General features: G+C 39.9%; 2 protein-coding genes across 10 annotated transcripts in view; one reads left to right on the top strand and one right to left on the bottom strand.

The window, feature by feature from the left end:
• On the bottom strand, positions 1-15,583 carry MSANTD3 (Myb/SANT DNA binding domain containing 3). 3 transcript variants are annotated; one of them, XM_084511160.1, is made up of 4 exons: positions 13,833-14,038; positions 8,760-9,063; positions 8,618-8,666; positions 1-7,330 (listed from the first exon to the last, which is right to left on the bottom strand). In XM_084511160.1, exons 2-4 carry the CDS (start codon positions 9,030-9,032, stop codon positions 6,921-6,923), a joined length of 732 nt encoding a protein of 243 aa, XP_084367286.1. In that variant the 5' UTR covers positions 9,033-9,063; positions 13,833-14,038; the 3' UTR covers positions 1-6,920. The 3 variants fall into 3 exon arrangements, with proteins under 3 accessions (XP_084367286.1, XP_084367285.1, XP_084367284.1); XM_084511159.1 differs by lacking the exon at positions 13,833-14,038 and adding an exon at positions 14,786-15,583 and having other exon boundaries at positions 8,618-9,063; XM_084511158.1 differs by having other exon boundaries at positions 8,618-9,063; positions 13,833-14,040.
• The window catches only part of LOC311432695 (uncharacterized protein), a 22,964-nt gene continuing 17,744 nt past the window's right edge, over positions 14,203-19,422 (top strand). For 4 of the 7 annotated variants that reach the window (XR_014690248.1, XM_084511154.1, XM_084511157.1 and 1 more), the window contains exons 1-3: positions 14,329-14,511; positions 17,939-18,007; positions 18,469-18,499. Coding sequence is in view for 6 of the 7 variants with exons in the window: in XM_084511154.1 (XP_084367280.1) it covers positions 14,461-14,511; positions 17,939-18,007; positions 18,469-18,499 (151 nt within the window). In the remaining variant the exon portion in view is untranslated. Of the gene's footprint in view, positions 14,512-17,938; positions 18,008-18,468; positions 18,500-19,422 lie in introns of all 7 variants that reach the window. The other 3 variants (XM_084511153.1, XM_084511156.1, XM_084511155.1) reach the window with 3 other exon arrangements.

Genomic DNA, 19,422 nt, shown 5'->3' on the forward strand with positions numbered 1-19,422 from the left:
TGCATTTTGGAAACTACCGTAGCTTTATTTGGCAAGTACTTCTCATTACACCTCATTTAAGATGGAAAGTTGGAGGTAAGGCAGTATTTGGATTGGATATCATTGTTCAAGCAGTGGTCGAACCTCTGTATTAGGTCAGCAGTGATAACTCCCAGCCTGCCATAATTTTAGTGCTGGTTTAAATACCAAATCCATCATACTGTCTTCCAAATTTGTATTTGGAGTCTCAGTATGTGACAGTATGTACAAAATCTTTTTCAGAAAAACAGAATTTATCACATGTGTGTGTCAATTCAGACTTTGTATAGCCAATAGGCTTGGAATTCAGAAGCTCTTAAGCCAAGAGGCTCATTGAGCTGAAGGACAGTTCGGTGGGAATACAAAGGTATCTAGTAGAAGAAAGCAATTTTAAGCAAAACGTCAGTCAGAGTAACAGGTCAAAATGTCAAAAGTCCAAAACTTAACAGAAGCAGAATTTTGCCTCCACATTTCACTGTGGCACAAAGTACATACTGGGGATTCAGCTGGTCCACTTGTGGTTCGGTACAATTCATGGTGTAATTGTAAGGAAAGGGAAGGGTTTTACACACGACCAAATGATAGGCGGAGCATGAGGAGCTTATATGTCACCTCATTAGTGCCATATAAATAATAAACTACAACCAAATTGGCATATAATGCCAGTTTCCAACCCAGGACTGTCCAAGAACAGCCCCTTATATCTGAGAAGAAATATCTGAAGGCTGGTGGAATACAATCAATCTTAGGTTGTGCTGAACGCAAACCTCCTTCTCTCTTGCCAAACGAATTTGATTAATTAGGTGCTCTAACAATCAGTCAGAAAGTGAAGCACACAACTATTCTGCAGCTGGACTGAATAACACAGGGAAAACAAGCTCAATCAACATTTTTTAAGAACACATTATTTAATTAAGGACTGTCTAAAAATCTATTGTGCTGTTTCTGTTAGAGTTCTTTCCCTAAATATATGTGCTTATATAGTGTAGATTTTAATTTAATTTTATTTTATTTTTCTAGCCAGCTCTTCTGATGAGGCAAGATTGTTTGTGGCTATCATGACTGCTGAATTCTATTTTATTTTATTTTTTCCCTTGTGGCTGTTTTAATGGGTTGGGAAATCTGAACTAGGGTGAGTTAAAAGATTTGTGAAAAGTTTCTCACTGTTAAATAGGTTGACCATCCAGCGAGATACACTGTACACTCCCTCATCAACAAAAAAGTTTTATAACCCAAAGCCATGTGGCAGACAGTCCTTTCCTTTTCCTTATTGTATAGCTGATGCCATTTGGCTGGCTACATGCTGGACAAATTTCACATGCTTTTCTTCAGTGCATAGCATGTGTGTCTGGATAGCGTGGGCTCAAAAAATTGTACAAATTCACTTTACTGAGGAGCGATGCCTAATAATCGTGGCAGAGTTCCTACTTGACATGGTCACTTTTCTTGTCAGGCACTTGGAGCTGCCAATGGTGTGATGGAGGTGTCCAGATCCTCAAGGGCAACAGTGATCAGGAAAGGTGAAGGCCATGCACGGAAATGGTTTGACATACATGAGTGTTATCTCTTAGGACAGCTAAGAACTGTCTTCACTTTTGACTCACTCTGAAAACTGTACTAACATTTATTTTATTTTATTTTAATTTTATTTTATTTATTGCCTTTGTAAGTTTTTAATTCGTTCAGTGTTATTAACATGACTAATTATGTGGGATGCTTAATCCTTTCACCACCAGAGCAGCGAAATGCTCAGGGCCACAGCTGGGAGTTTTTTGTTTCATTGCTTTTGTTTTAGGCCCAGAAATCTGTCTACATTTCTATATGCGTATCTTAGTTGTGTAATTCCGTGAAACAAAACAAAACAAAAAAACAAACAAACAAAAAATAAAACCAACAAACCCTAGGAGGCAACATCTCTTGTAAATCAGCTGCACAGAAGTTATTCTCAGATACCAGAAACAGGTTACTGCTTGGTTTTACTGTAAAAAATACATTATCCCATGCTTATAGATGACAACAACCTTTTTCTTTTTATTACATCTCTCTCTATTTCCCTATTTCTCTTCTGCACATTATCCCATCAGCTTGTTACTTGGTTTACTTCATTAACCTAAATGTATTAATTTTGGTATATGTTAGTACTGACTTTGCACAGAAACATTTCTGAATATAGACGAAGTTCAGGAAGAGTGATGATATGTGAGTTTTGCATTTAACTCCTTTGAGAAGAAATAGAAAATTATTGTGAAAAGACAGCCAAGAATGAAAAACAAAACAATACAAAATGACAACAACAACAACAAACCAACAAAAACAAACAAACAAACAAACAAAAACCACAGATGTATCAGTTATGTAAGAACAGCTTTGAACAAGCTAGCTCAAAATATGAAATCACAGGACTTTACTTGCTTAAATAAAAACGTTATTTTAAGATTTACTTGTAATACACCTACCCCCAAAGTAACAATATATAAATGTGTAGGAATTTTTCACTTCAACCTTATAATGAGAAAAACAGCTGCAAATACGGTGCTGTGACTACAGAAATTCAGCATGAACAGGAAGGGAAGCATTAAAATGTAAGTGTGGAAGAATGAAGAGGATGCGTTGTAAAAGCCACTGTAGCTATAAGCAATAAAAAAAAAATAATAATAATAAAAAAAAAAAAGTCTTGGGAGACTGTGAACATTTAGTATTGCAAACACGCAAAGATAAATGATCTTCAGACAAAATCCAGGACTACATCCTCAGCTGCACAAGATGTGGTATAACTCAGAAAAGGGTCGCCCTGGGCCACGATGCATTTTGCTGCTCATGGGGCCGCAAGAGGCCTGCTTCAGCCCTAGTGCTGAGCTGGGCCCCACCGGCTGCACCTGCCCCCAGCATGGACATCTTCTCTGAGCAATGGCCCAGGAGGGCTGGACAATTAACCCTGGCTAAAGACATCTCTACTGTGTAGGGAGAAGTGTCACGGAGAGGATCTGTGGTAAACAGCTCCTCTTTAAAGGTAAAAAGGTAGAGCAGCTTGGGCCCTGAAGGAAGTACGACCATGGGCTGCAGGAGGGATTACTTCTTTGTCAAGGTCAAGAGCCTTGAGGGGAGGCTCTGAAAATCTTTCAGAGACTCTTCAGCTACCTAGCAAGAAGGAACTTTGTTACCAGAAACCCCAAACCTAAATGAACCCCAAGGATTTATGAAGGATAAGTACCAACTACACAGCTTGAGCATCCTGCATTACCTCTGATCCTCATGACTTTGTAGTCACAGACTGTCCCCCTAGAATTACACAGAGCTGGGAGGGAGAAAGTGCTTCTCCCTATACAGGCCTTTCTCTACACTAACCCCTTTCCAAAATCCTCTTTTGTGTTTCCTAGCCTATGCCCAAAATGCAGAACCATGTGGGCAGATGTGCAGAAAAGGCTAAGTGACCATAAATTATGTGGATGTGGAAGATGCCTGTGAGGAGCAACCAAGATGTGATACAGGCAGCCTGGCCAAGAGATGGAAAAGAGCATAGTGAATAACTCTGGATGAAATCTCCTGCACATATTGGTAGTAAAAAAAAATAATAATAATAAAAGGGGGAGCAGATGTAGGGAAGAAATGCAAAGGAAAAACTTATCAAATAAAGATGATTTATATCAGGTAAGTTAGGTGATCTCCAAGGAGAGACAGCTCTAGTGTCTTCCTAAGAACAGAGTCCAAGAAGTATCCGTATCTGCCTGGTGTGTTTTTTCTTACGGAATTAAACAGGGAGCGTTTGGCCCAGTGCCTTTTAATTTCATTCTTGCCAACAACTTTGTAACAAATCCAGAGAATAGGTATTTTAGCTGTAGTTTATATTTGAAAAAAGTTGGGAAAATGCCTATTTAGTTTGGCCAGATGTTTAACAGGAAAACACAATGATATGAAAAGTATCTGAATGATGTAACCTAAAAAAAAGTCAGAGGAACAAATTGACATTTTCTGGGATGGCAATACTACAACTAAGAAAGTTGGACAAAAGAAAAGACTAAACCTAAAACCAGAGGAACTGAAAACAAACAAGCAAACAAAACCCCACATTTCTCATGTCATTTAAACTCCATCACAGCAATCACGTTATAAAGCCATTAGGTAGAGAAGTGAAAGCCTGGCAAGGAGACACATTACTTCATCATGTTGATCTTTGACATTTTTCTATCAACCAACCTTACAGCAGCCAACAGTCAACCACAGATGGGAAAGCAAAAACCTGGGTCTTCCGTAAGCCCACCACAACAGCATCTTGGATCATTTGAGTTAGGTGTGACATGCCCATTCTTCCTCTGTGTGTGTTCTTTCTTTTGGATCTTCATCTTGGTTCTTTTTATTTTTTCTCCCATGATTTTCTTTCTTTGAAGTAGAAGCTGAATTAAAAGGTTCTATTGATCAGCCTAAGAGCTGTAACTTTTGGGTTCAGAATAGGTATGTGTACCAAAATAAAGACATTGCCCACTTAGTACAGTCCAAAACATGCATACTTTAAATGACTTTTTCTTTTAATACAAAAATAAGACAATCTTTCATGAGTAATGTTATAGCTTTCAGGAGTCAAAACCACCACCCTTATCTCAAACATCATTGATTCTCCCTGGACTATTCATACCTCACCACAAGGCTATCTAGACCTGGATTGTCCCTCCATTCTTGCTCTCTTCACATTGCTGAAATTGTCTCCACTGGTCACCTCTTGGCACCCTAGCACACTTAGTTTTAATGACAGAGTTTTGAATTATTTTCACTTTGGAGCAGTGTGGAAAGAACTCTGTCACTGGCTAAGAGAAATATCTTTCATATCTCTTTTCTGGATGGTGCCTAAACAGTTGTCATAACCACTCAAGTAATGACTCACCTTCCAGAACACAGAAGGCAACCTCAGAACAAAAAGGTCCTCACTCCTGTTCCCTGCTTTCTTTTGCCTCTACCCTTACTGTGCATCATTGTCCTACCTTCCAATATTGTTTCCATGCAGCAGACAAAAAAAAAAAAAGGAGGGGCCATAATTATATCTTCCTTTGGGAGTCCTCTGCTTCCTTCATAAAGCAATTTATAAGAAAACTGAGTCTCCTGTCAAAAAGATTTGTCTTCAGATTTCATACATGACCTGCTCTATGATCCTGCAGCAACTCTGCAAAAATAGCCTTTTTTTTTTCCCTCCGTAATATAAAATAAGTTGCAATAAATCACTCCCTTTGCATTTGCTGGTGTTAGCACGTTGAAGGGAGCAGTGCATGTACCGCAGCGTTAACCACTGTGAGCATTGTGGTTGATAATGGCAGTGCTTGCAAAGATGAATCACCAGCAGGGAAAGGAGTTCAAAGGGAAAATAATAATAACAAAAAAAAACTAGCAAGACCAACTGCCAAAAACCAAACCCGAAACAAATTGCACCAGAAAGAATATCCAGGGAAGAAACTGGGAAGAACAGCATGTTTTGTGCCATACCCTAATTTAAATATGTTGCTCTCTTGTTTAGATGTGACCTTATTAATCGTGACCTAAAAATATGTTACTGAATAACAGGATATTTGGGATTTTCATTGAAAATATATGCTTTTCTTCATTTTTTTCACTGCTTCAAATGTTGGCCGTACAGCTTCCTACAAAACAGCTTTTCACGCATCAGAAGATCTTACGAATCTTTATGGAGTTCTGTATTTCACATTTTCTTAACCCTTGCCCCACTAGAACAAACGATTGCCTGAGGAAGGATTATCCTTAGTTGTGCTTTCCTACCATTGACTATTCTGGGCCCCCAAACTGTGGGGCCTTCATAAGAATGCTTTCATACAAATCATGTCTGTCACCTCTCACTGACAGCAAAGCAAAGAAATACACCACCTTAACACATAGGACAGAATAAAACAGAACTCCAAGACAGGAATGATCCCCTCGCTTACCACCCAAAGCTAAGAAGGCAAGTCTTAGCCTTCTTTCTAGCAAGGCTGAAATACTCCAGTTAGCTGCTAAGTCTTGCATGGGGAGACAGAGGGAAACTTTGCCAATGGACTAGACGACTTGCTACATTTTAAGAGCTTTATGAATTGTTAAAAAGCTCTTCCCCTTAGAACAATTCCACATGCTGGGCACACAGCAGCAGCAGCAGCACGCGTCCCTCCTATTTCGGTATTCTACTTGAATACAAGACAAGCCTGGAAAAGAGAGGACAAGCACAGGGGCTTCTGAGGAAGAAGTCACCTTCTCTACAACTTCGTAAGAGTAAAGGCTCAAAGAACACGAGGGCCACCCCACAGCCATTCTCTCAATCAGCCAGCCAGGTAGAAAATCCCAAGCAAAGTGCTCAATTCCTACAGTGTTGCTTTTGCTACTTCCTTCACTTTCACATCTTCTATGAAGAGTAGGTTGCGGACTACATTAACCAGAGGCTAAAAGTTTGCTTTGTTTTGTTTTTCTGAGCTCCAGCATAACATCTGTCAGCCACTTTTTCTCTCAATAGCTGAGAGCAACCTTTGCTTTTATTTAAGAAATGGTAGATACGAAGAGCTGGAAACCAAAATAAACACTATAACCTGATGTTTAAAGCTGTTACATTTTTTCAAGAATACCCAATGAAAGAAGACCTGGAACACCTTAAATTTCAAAGGATATTAGGGTATTCTGAGAGAAGAAAATATGGTCACATTTTAGAACACTGCGTATGTCTGAAAGTCACAAAAGTCAGGATTACCTACAAATGAACAGTACTGTTCTGCCCTTGGCAGACTCTACCAGTGTTTCCCTAAATGTTCAGCATCAAAGTGTGTTCCCTATCAGCTGGGCACCTATCCTGTCACTGTACATTCACATTAAAACACCCTCTTTCCAGTGCGCATTACTTAGAAATGTGCTCAGTCAGACTGACTCTGCCACTTTATGCTCTATGGTGAATTAGGAAAGGGTCTGTTAAAGGATGATACAGGCCACTCTTTTGTGATGGTCTGCAGTTTTCTCTCCCAATACATTTTCTTTTTATTTAGCACTTCCATTTTTATCCTGTGTTCCTCTTCGGCCATCTCACACTCTCTTTCTATTTGCTGTATTTTTGCCACATGAACTTCATTCATTTGGATTAACTGCAGTTGCAAAATTGACATTTGCTGATGATGCTCCTCCTCGTGCATCTTTTTCAGAGCACTTTCCTGAGACGCTTTACTTCTGTAGTTCTTATCCGCTGCTATTCTGACATCAGAACACGAAGGCTCAGGTTGGGAGGTACCTTCACACACTGGGAAATGTACCAGCTCCTTCTCTTCCTCACAAAGTTCTCTACTTGAGATGACAAATGACTCTGTAAAACAGAAAAGAAAAAGTATTGTAGTATACCCCTCTTCTCCCTCAAGAAACACAAACTTGTGATAATATCTAGAGGTGTATACATCTAAACCTTATCCTTCTGTACCAGAATTGAGCAGCCACTACATGACGCTGTTCTATTATAGAGTACTGCGGGCACAATGATCTGAACTGAACCATTCTGGGCTTTGCTGATAGCCCTCCAGGCCGCAATGGGAGCTCAGTACACTAAAACAAGTGTTGACATTTTTAAGTGGGCACCTAAAGTTAGGTGGCTGAGCCTGGAGCTGAACCTTAATGCAGATGTTTAAGCCAAATCTGTATGTGACCTGCAATCATTTCCTGAAAGGTCTGAGTGTCAGGTAAAGAGTCGCATCTACAATAACACCAACAGACTGTGGAAATATGGGGAAAGCTACTACTTACTCCTTCCTCATCATTACTGCATATACCATAAACAATGTTGTATATTTTCTGGAAAACAATTATATTATTCTAATTTCAACAACATTCTACTTGTTCTACTGAAATAAAAGAAACTAGTCATGGAATATAATAGCAACCACTGCAATTTATTGTCTTTACTTATGGTAAACACAATCATGAAAGAGAAAATGTAAGAATGTTATCTAACAATGCAATTACTTTTGTCTTCTTAGCAAGAAAAGTTTTATGTGGTCATTCTCCAAGAAAGGACTGTAGGTATTCTCCCTTATACTCTTGTACTATTCTTTCAGTGTATGCTTGCCAAACTAAGCAGAATATAGTACTCATTTTTTTTTCAAAAATGCCATACTCCAATGTGGACTGCAGTGTGAAATATGACTGTACTCTTTTTAGTCCTTCTTGAACACAAAGGAGGGAAGACCTGCAGGGAACTCTTGCAGCAGATAGTTGTCTATCAATTTGCTGCTGGTGGATTGTTTTGTTTTTATTGCTCAGACCTTTTCCCAACAAAATGACACTTTACAGAGGATCAAAATATCCTTGGGACCCTTCTGTTCTCTGTAAAGCCAGTGTGATGCCTGCTGTGATGCTCGTTCCAAATCAGAAGATATGTCAAAAACTGATTTAGATAACAACAAAAAATTGACTAAGATCTCAGTTTAACTCTTGGGGGCCTAGGGAAATAGACAGAGTCTTGTAATATCACAGCTCTGAAATTACTTTTCTGTAACCAGCAGTCACAGCTAAGTGGATAGATTTAGATTGCTGAAAAAGAATCACTGGCAAAACCACAGACAAAAGAAAGCTACATGCATCATCACAACAACATTTATACCTTGACTAGAAGCATCGGGGTGATATTCCGAATCTTCTTCTGGTGGGCTCTGCAAAAAGTACATTTGCTCAGGCATTATGCTGGCAATCTTCTCCTTCCCTATGATGTGAGTATTTATAAGTGGACTAATACTTCTTTTTACCTTCTCCCGTCTTTCATGTGCCATTATCTTTTTTGTCCGTGCCTTGATATTCTCCCAGCATTTCTTTAGCTGTTTGAAGTCTCGCAGTGATACACTGGGCTGCGAATTATATTCGTGAGCTAGAGCTTGCCAGGTGCGTTGTTTCAGGGCAATAGTTCTTGCATCACTTTTTTTACACTCAAGTACATATTTGTACTTTTCAACCAGTGCAAGCAGCACACTCTTCTCCACTTCTGAGAAGTATTTAGCAGGCTTTATTATTTCGTTTTGCATTTTCTACTTTTTCTCCAGGAAGCCAAAAATCCTATGAAAACAATGTTGAAAACAAAGAGAAAAAATAATACATATTAGAACTGGTTACATTATCAAGTAATTGTGTTTCAGCAAACAACTCCTAAATATAACTTCTGATTGCAAAACACTTCCTTATCTAGAAAAGCTTAGGCATACTTCTACAGTAAATAACAAAGCATTCAGGTTAGATAGCATAATCATACGCTGGTTTCTATTGCTACTTTAGTGGCTACACAGTTCCATAAGAAGTATATGTTAATGAGAAGATGCTTCCTGCCTTTGTTATATTTTGTCTTGTTAGAAAATATTTGGTGTTCAATTTACTTAGTAACTTGTTTTTTAACACCTTGTTTTTCTACTCATTAACACTCAGAGAGTTGTCAAAGCCCTGAACCGTGGAACAAGTTCTGAAATCCAGCCCTTGATCACTTCTGATTTAAATCTAAAGTTGTCTTCAGCAGGTTTGTCTTCCCGTGGGTACACAAAAGACCCTCTTCTGTCCCTGTTGGATAGGTATAACTGATTTCTCCCTTATATCCTTTCTGTTTTACTTCAAAGTTCTATAAGAAATTATATTAAAAAGATCTCTTTTTAAAGACTTATGATAGTTTGGCTCTCCCCCATGCTCAGCCCTTCTGGACGGACATCCAGCAGTGAGAAGGATCCTGAGCAGGATCTCACTCCCTCTCTAACTGTGCAGCCCCAATTACTTTCAAGCGTTGGGCAGAAACTTCTGAATAATTATGTACAAAAAGGAGAAGTGTTACTGTCTTAGCTCACATTACTTCTGGTTTTAATCATAAAACTCAGGGACAGACATCATTGGTTCATGTTCCTAACAGTCTAGAACTCTTTCCCCGAATGATTTTTCTAGTATTTTGCCTACCGTTTCTACTACTTCTTTCATAATGCTACCTGAGGATTCAGTAGATGTCACAGTCAGATTTCCTATTTTTCAGTCCAAATATTTTTTTTCTTAACTCCACTGCACTAGCATTCTCTTTGTGCCATCCTTGTCCTCGAAATGTCTAAATACTTACAGTTATTCTCGCCTCTTCCAGTGAAGGCAACTATTTATACTCACAAAGAAAGCGAAGAGACAAATTAATATCGAAATGAGTTAATATCAAAACCATCTCTCACATGAGAACAGGAATATTCTCAAGTAACACATGATAAAGGTCATTATAATCCATACGATAAAACCCAGAAAAACAAGAGGATCTGAGGGACATAGTAGGCTGTTGAAGAAAGCACAGAATAGCAAAGCTGAAATAAAGTGAATAGAAAATAGTAATAGTCTAAGAAACTACAACATACAGTTAAATATAGCTAAGTCACTTGCAGCAGCTAATTTGTATCACTATTGTAAAAGAAGCAATGAGCACCCAGTTCTGTGCTTTATTTATCTCAGTGCTTAAGTGCACACCGACTGGACACTTGGAACCTGCACAGATCCTGGCTAGTCCCAGTTCTGCGCTCTCTTCAGAAACGCTGGTGTCATGGGAGAGCTGGAGCTTTTGGAGCAGACAGGATTTAGTGGACAAAGGGCATGGATCCGTAGGGAACCAGGCTTTGTTAGTTCTGCTGCTCACAGATCAGCTTGTTCTGGGGTGGAAGAAGGATGAGGTCTGGGTGTAAGGAAGACGGTTCCCAGATCCAGTGTTTCCTCCTTCACACTCTACCAAGTTATTTATCAGTCTCTGTGAAAACTTAGGCACTGCATGTGTTGGTGAGCAGGAATTCTCAAGCACCTATAATCTCAGAGTACAAACTATGTGCGTGTAAACAATGTTTGAAGTATCACATACCAATCATTATTATAACGCCTAGGTCTGATACACAGAAGAGGACATCTGCTGCAGAAGTTCCTTAAATAAAATAATAAATAAACCGACAAGTCAAGAAATGAGCAATCTAAAATAAAAATAATGCAAACTGGGAACTTGGCTCCATGAAACAGCTCTCAAAACCCGTAGAGTAAAAAAGACCTATAATGAAATGGACTCTATCTGCTAATTGATTTTACTTAGGTACTTACTGTACCATTCCAAACCATTGAGCTGCTTTGGACAGCTGCTTCAGTGAAATTCTTGGGACTAAATATTGATGTTTCAATCTGTCTTAGCCTTTGTTTCACTGAGAGGCAGAACAGAAAGCAATCCCTCCGGCAAGTCTTAAGATCCAATAGCTGATGACCCCAAAGAGCCAGGATCAGAGGTTTCATGGGTCTTCCACTGAGGCATGTAAATCTTACTTCTAGCTTTGAAAAAGTGAGAGAAACTCAGACTAAAAATAGTGATATTTATGTGTTGAAAATCGCTTTAATTAGCAGAACAATGGATTTTCAGGAACTTTGGAGACTTAAGTTCAAAATATTAAACTTAATAATACCTGGACTTCTAGATTCCAGGTGCTAAATAAAGGTGCTAAATATTTGGCTACAAAGACTGTCAGAGATCAACTGATATCAGTAAACATTTAAATATTTCCAAATGTAACTTCATATATATTAAAACCCTATATATTAGGATAAAAGCTCATCTTTCCTGGTTGCTGCCACAGCAAACCCCTAAAACCCCATTATCACTCATTGATATTATTTTTACTGTGATAGGATCTGAGATTCCTGAGTCATAAGCTCAGATGGTGTACGTTTAAGAGTGGAAACATAGGTTCTACTCTGAGAAAAATACAAGACTAATGCCTTTCCCTCCCCCATACACATTCCTACCTACTTTTCCTAGACATGCACACTGCACTGGTGTCCTTTCCATGACAAAGCTAGGATTATGATTAGGATGCATAAAAGACCTCAAGAATTGCTGAAAGCAGTTTAATGCCCTTAATACAGAGGGAAAAATTGAAAATTCTTGAAGCTTCTTTTCAAGCTGTTACACACTCAGCCTGCTTACTTCATTATATGAAAGCCCATTTTCAATAAGGTAAGTTGAAAGCACTCTGAGATGCCAGAAAATTTACAGCAAAATATTTGCAGCAAAATACTACCGTGCATTTGTATTCACCCTTTTCTTTATGGATATCAATCACCTTTTGACAGCCCACTGGCTCCTCACTGGAATACAAGAAAGGACTCTCACAAAGTGAAATAATTTCCATTTCGAGGCTGAAAGATCCTTCCAAGATGTATGCCCAGGATAAAATTTAGCACATAAGAATCTGTGTTGAAATGGAAGCAGTTTATTGCATATAGCTTGCGCAAAAAACCAGGATTGATTTGGGAATGTGATTTAGGAATGTGACTGCACATGAGGACAGCTGCACTGTAAATTCAAAGAAACAAAGAACAGAAAGCTTCTCATACTCTTACAGGTGCTCAGGCTGTTAGACTGTCCTATGCAGTAAGGAATCACTTTACCCTAATTATCTTCTTTGGCACAGCTCCACTCATAACTTGCTTTAAAACAAATCAGTGTCCTAAGTACCTCTCTCACACAAACCTCTATCACTTTAAAAATAACAAAAATATCTCCCAATTCCTGACACTTTGAAACACTATGTGGCGTTCTTCTCTTGAAGACTATAAAGGATGGACTGTGCTCTGCTGGAAGAATATCTTGGAAAACAAATACACAAGTGAAGCAATGTACATATGTTCAGAAGTATGTAAATGTGTATTATTTTGCTTGCACACATCTAAACACACACTCAAACTCCAACCGGTTACAAAACACATTTTGAAAAAGAAAATCACTTCACATTGGCACATGGGAGCATGTTCAGACCCTGAAATATTTCTTTAGGCATGATAAATGCAAGGAGAAAATTATGATGGAAGCCTTAACCCAAATGTGGAGGTTACTCTAATGAAAAACAAAGATAACAGTTTGCTAGCAAACTGTAGTCACTTACGGTGTGAAAATGCGATTCATTCGCCAATGCTAACAGGATTGCTATCAGAAATAGTTAAGGACTTAAACAAAAAAAGTAAATGTATTTATCCAACTTAAATTACAGATGAAGCATGAAGCGTAATCAGCGATTTACAGCACTGGTAGCCAGTCATAAACGCTGTCCTTTTCATTCAGTGTCTGGATGAAAAGACAAGTGTCTGGGGGTGAAAGAAAGACATGGGAACGCAACGACCAAATCCCGGCACAACAACAGGTTTATGTTTCATGTGGAGAATGGGAGAAGCAGCAGCAAACAGCCTCCTTCTTCCTCAAGCGTTAGGTTTTCCTCGCAGAGCATCCTTCCATCGGGCTGCTCCAGGCCTGACCCTGCCTACCTTGAGATGGGCAATCACTAGGGGATTAGACGCACATTACAAACATGAATGAGACCTGCAAGGAGAACGTGTCACATGCAATCGGTTAAAAAAAAAAAAAATAAAATAAAAAATAATTTAAAAAATGCAGTGGAGTGCTTTTTATCTGTTGCAATGCAAATTCGCAATTATCACGGACTGTCCAGCAAATGAAGAAAACCAGCTCTTAGTTACAATTCACAGGGTTTTGCCTGGATTTCTTCTGGTGCATGTTAACTACATGCAATGCATTTTTTATATTTTTTTTCAATGCATGTCACATTGCACAGGCACAGACGGGCTGATCCTGGCATTCCGTAAGGCTATTTTACACGGGTCGCCCCGGCGCCTATGGAGGCCACCCGAACCGCTCCGTGGCACAGAAAGGTGAGGGCTGCAGGTTGCTATTCCCACGGACCGCCCCAAATCCCCCTGCGATTCCCCAAAAAGAGGCAGAGGCAGGACCCCCCCCCCCCAACCCCTGGGCTTGCCGCCCCCCGAGCGGCGCTTGCCTTTAGGATCTCCTCGCTCGCTCCCCTGGTGCCGGAGCTCCTGGCTCGACAAAGAAGGACGCTCCACCCAGGGCGGACATGCGGGTTGAGGAACATCTGAGGGAGGGAGGCGAGCAGGGAAGGAGGAGGGAGGGAAGGAAAGAAGGAGGGAGACCCGCCGTGCCCGGCCCCACAACCAGGGCGGCGTTGCCGGGGACGAGCCCACCCCTCGGCTGCGGGCTGGCAACAAAGCGCCACCACCTCCCTCCCTCCCTCCGTCCCTCCCTCGTCTCCTCACGGCTCCAGCTCGGGCTCTGCCTCCCACAGCGCTCCCAGCGGCGGTCCGGGGGCTCTCCGTGCCGCCAGGGCCCTGCCACCGCCGCCACCTTCCCCGCTGTCCCCCCGCTGTGGCGGCGGGGAGCGGCCGCCATGTGGCGGCCCTGAGGCGGGCGGCGCAGCCCCGGGGCCGGGGGTGAGATCGGCGGCCGCCGGCTTTGTCTTGCTGCCGGCCGTGCAGTGCTGCCCGAGGGAAGCTCCAGGGGTTCCCTGCCTGTTTCCTGGGGACCTGGGCGATTTCCCGACTCTAAAATAATAATATTTTTTATTTCGGTACTTGCCCTAGGGTTGCTGTATCATCTCAAGCGCAGCCATGGACCCCGAAGCTGAGATCAAGAAGCAGGTAAACCCCTTCTACTGCAACGTGAGTATTGCTCGTAACTAACGTGAAATTGAACTGAACCGAGTTTGAACTCTGTATCTTCAGCCTAACCGGTGTTTTTTTTCCTTCTGGGGAATCCCTGACCATGTTTTTGGCCTGATACGTTTCCCTCACCTTTTCAAAAAGAAGTTATTCCGGTTATTAGTACAGAATAACAGCCTGACATTCACCACACAGAGAGAATTTGTACAGGACAGCAGTTGTTTACAGCTGACGTGGTTTTTAAAGCAGCCTTGCATTGCAGCCTCCTTCTTACCTGCGTTTGACCTGCTGCCAGCTTGGGGCTTCCTCAGACCAAAAGTCATCTTTCCCAGTCGTCTTTCTTGGTTGTATAGCAAATTAATCCATGAGGAGAAGGTCTTTTCCAGCTCTTCCTCCCCTCTTAGCCTTCCTCTTTCAGTTTTGCTGCTGGCTCCCTGTTATCCGGCTTCGTTCAGCTTCGTGATGCAGAGCATTATGCTGAGGAAGCTGAAGGGAAGTAATGGCATCTTGATGTGAATGCATCGTCGTGTTGCATTCAAATCAAACGTGGGCAGTTTTGGTGATTGTACTGGTTCTACTTCTTGCTGAACACCAGACGAAGCAGGAGCTATGTTCAAGTTGGCTTGTGACAGTGTTGGGTTGATGGTTTGCCCATCTTCAGCTCAGTTTTAGCATATTTACATTTTTAACTTGGATCAGCTTTGCTTAGTAACCTTTATTGTACAATATTCCTGCCTATGTGTTCTCTAATCTTTTTTAATGTACTTTCCCTATTGTTGATTTTGTGAGATCCTTATAAACTTACAAGTTTAGTAATTGCTCTATAATTTTTTCTGAAACCTCAACAAAAAGTATCTGCAGTTCAGATAGTTAGGGTTCTGAAGTTTACCGATTGTGAAAATAATAACTTTTACTAACTGTAAAGTTTTGCTATTACATCTTGTGCAAATACACAACACGTTAACATGAGAATAGTCTCTTAGTTTTAGGTAGGTTATTGCTATTGTTGATAATTTGATAATGTTCAAGAAGCTGTGCTGGGAGTTCCCTTCCAAAAATAGATCTTTATAGGTAAAAATGTTTAGGTTATTTACAAAATGTTATTTCTTTCCCTTAGTTTACCCAGGGCACTGGTCTGCTTGAAACAATCTTGCCAATACACCTGCTAAGTATCTTTGTCTGAGCAGGGGCATGAATACTAAAGTGTATGTTGAGTAATAAAACTTCTTTCTTGCAGTCCATTAGAGGCTCAAATGAAAAGAAACAAAGCAAAACATTTTCTTTATTTCTAATTGGATAGAAAACAAGAATGAAAAAAAGTTTGTGTGTTTCCATGGTTATGGTTTTTGTTTGCTTGCTTGCTTGCTTGGTTTTTCATGGAGATTTCTCATTTTACAGATTGCTAATACATGGTGTTACCAAAACACAGAGATTAGCATACAGAATGAGTATTAGAGTGGTCATTTGGGTTTGGACTCTGTGGTCAGCTGTCTGGCTACTGCTGGACTCCATGCTCTATTTCTGGCTTCAGTAGCTCTTTAGTATATAAACATGACATGAGAGAGAAGAGCAGTGGTGCTATCTTGTATCCTAGAGCCTCTGCTTTTACATGGTTTTCTTTTAAGCACTGATCCACCTCCCTGAGAGCCCATTTTCCTCCTGGGAGAAACTTCCTGCTGCCTTCAGCTGTTTTACACCACTGTCCTGCACAGGGTTGCAGGACCTCATAGGTTCACCTGCCCATAAATCTCTGGCCAGACCAGCTGTGGGCCTGGTGTTTAGGGTTGTGGCAGGTAGACAGCAGTGCTGGGACAATTTTAAGTTCTTAGCGAACACAGGGGGAGATGCACCAGTTCCTGCATCTCAGCAGGTTCTGCATCTTTGTGGCATTGACTCTGGTGAATGGGAGTGCCAGGGCACTGGAAACCAGCTGTGAGAGACTGAGAACTCTAGTCCTTTGTCAGGGTAGATGAGACTCTTGGAGGTTGATCCCATAGTGGAAGGGCATGGGATGGCTTGTGGGGTTTTAGTTTGTGTTCCGAGGCATGACAAAAGAATATCTGGCACAGAAATGCATGGCTAGGGTATGGTAGGAGGATGAAACACTTTCATTGTAAACGTTTTTGAACAGGACAGGAAATCTTTCTGCCTTTGTACCTTTACCATACTCTAGTTATGCTTATTTAAAATTTTTTAAAGCACATACAAGAAGTTACTGTGGTCACTTCTAAAAATAAATGTTGGGGATACTGTTATCTTCTCTGTATATGCGTAAATCAGTCAAGTTTGTTTTTGTCTTGAATCATTTACACATTCAATGGACATCAAGAAGAGAAAGCTACCCTTTCAAAAGGATTCAGGGAGCAGGAATGCAAGGAAGCATAGGAATATGGCAACCCAGGTGTTAGGAAGATAGAGGTGTAGGTGCAGCAGGTGCATTGAAATCTTCTGATAGGATTTAAGAATCTTGAGCTCGTCTTCTTGCTCTGAGGCTTATATTTGCTGCTGCTCTGGTGGAGAAGATAGGAAGATACATTACAACACCTTGTGTTCTTAGGGTCCTTCAGGTGGGTTTTCTGGGTAGGCATGAAGATTCCTACCAACTCATTTTATTTTGTTGTTGTTATTATTTTACCTTTTTTTTTTTTTTTCCTCTCTCCTTGTATAGCACTGGCATCAAATTGTTTTGCTGTCTTTTGTACGTTTGGCTTTGTTGTGTCAAGACAGGCAATAATTTTATTAAATAATTAGTAATTTTAATTTAATTGAAATAATATTATGTTTCTAGATAAAGGCATTCTTTTGAAGTGGAAAATTAAACTGCAGCTCCTCATTAGGAAAAAATTAAAATCCTAATGTATCTGTTTCTCAGATTTATTGCTGTTGTTTTTAAAGATGTTTTTTTATATGAGTCGGAAATATTTGGAAATAAACCAGCTATGACCAAAACACTTGATATGCATATGAGTAAGACAGGCCCCAAGCAGATCAGAGCACAAATCTGTTAGTTTGGGTGCTGCTCTGAGAAAAACTGGCTTTGGACACATGTATTGGCTTGTGACAGGTATGCACTGCCTCTGGGTCAGACATAGCTGATAGGGTGTGAGGAAGATCTTGGATCTGTCTTGGCTTATCCACGCAAAAATGTGCCATGAGATAGCAGTGGGATTCTGGTGACATCTGAAACTTTTATGCAACGTGGAGATTCCTTTTCATCACATGGCTATTTGGTGGTTGTAGGACCTCGTGAAGGAAAGTTCTAGTTGAGGACTAGCGAAGTTCTTAGGTTTGTCTTAGAAATAATACTTTTATAGAACTTGCCTACACTGACTTTTTGATAGCAGTTGTGATTTGTTTTGATAGCAGTTGTATTCTTTTTCTGTTGGTTTATGTGCAATGCCAGAAATGCTTCTTCTCTTTAACCTAGATTTGCAAAATCTGGTGTGCTTCTGCATTAAACTTGCAGACTCACTTCCTCGGATTCAAGCATAAGACGGTAAGATCAGTTTCTGAGTGCACCTTTTGTCAGATTTTATAGATTGATTTAGCAATAGAACAGGGGGTTGAAATATCTTTTTTAGAGTGTGTGAGTTCAGATATTTAACTTGTTTTGTTGCTTCACTATTTTGTTTACTGCAGTAAAGTGGAATTATTTTTATACATTGGTACCATCAGAAAAGATGGATAAAACTTTGTGTCTTGTCTTGTATTCTGGATTAGTAGAGACAGAGAATACATCAGAATGCAGGACTGACAATAAATGCAGAATGGAATTATTTAAATGATAGACTACCTAGGGAAAATATATTTTTGAGTATAATGTAATTTTTTTGAGGTAATCTAAGGTGTTAGTGTTAATCTAACTCATTTTATAAACAAAGATACTTTTACATTGCTATCTTTTGAACCTTAAGTGACTGTTTTTCTTCATTGCTTGTTGATAATTCACTAACTTAGGTTGAAGAAGCACTGAAAGCTCATGGTATTGGTAAGTGCAAGATTTTTTTAGGTCCTATTCTATATTATAAGAGCACTTTTCTCCCTTCCCTAATTCAAGTGTTTATGAAACAACAAAAACCAAATCTTTCTCAAGATTTGTGCTTAAAGACCTGGCCTGTGTTCTTTAGTGATATAACTGTATAATCCTACAGTGAAAAATTAATGTGAGCAAAGTTTATTAAAATGCACTAGCTACAATACTAACGATTGCCTACATTTAAAAATTTGAGAAACCTCAAAGACATTCAAGATTGAAATTATATATATTTTTAAAAATACACTTCCTAAATGTAAGTGCTCTGTACATGCTTCATATTTGCTGTTTTAAAGATCTCATTAAAAATATCTTGATGTCTAGCTGAAGCCAAATACTTCTAGTAGGTTTAATTTATCATTAAAACTTTTTATGAACTCGTCTAGCTCCACTAGGAATGAGGGTCACGAGGGTCTAACTATAACTTTTCCTGCTTATGTTTTATGATGCACCAAAATGTATTTACAGGTTTGTACAGTGATACAGGTTTGCACAGTGCACTTCTCCTGGGATTTAGTTTGAAAGTTGTGGCCCAAGTGCGCGTTGTCATTGCACCTACCCTGTCTGGGATATTTTGTACAGCCTTTGAAGCAAATTTAAGCAATTAGATATTTATCAGCATAGATGCCCTGAAATGTTTAGAGGTGAATTGGTCAACACGTCTTTTTTTCTCTTCTGTCCTACTCCCTTTTCCCGGATTGATTGGACACTAAAAAATTTCTAGAGACCAGAATATGATTTATATTCTTAGTCTTTGTAGTTTTCTTTTCATGACAACTTGTTTCCTTTGCATGCATTGGCATTCCACTTCCCCTCCCCCAGTCACATCTTGGTATAGATCTCTCTCCTTCTCCTGGTTCTTTGATGACAGATCACAT

This window comes from Aythya ferina, assembly GCF_964211825.1.
Source record: "Aythya ferina genome assembly, chromosome: 2".
In the NCBI taxonomy this organism is placed as follows: Eukaryota; Metazoa; Chordata; class Aves; order Anseriformes; family Anatidae; genus Aythya; species Aythya ferina.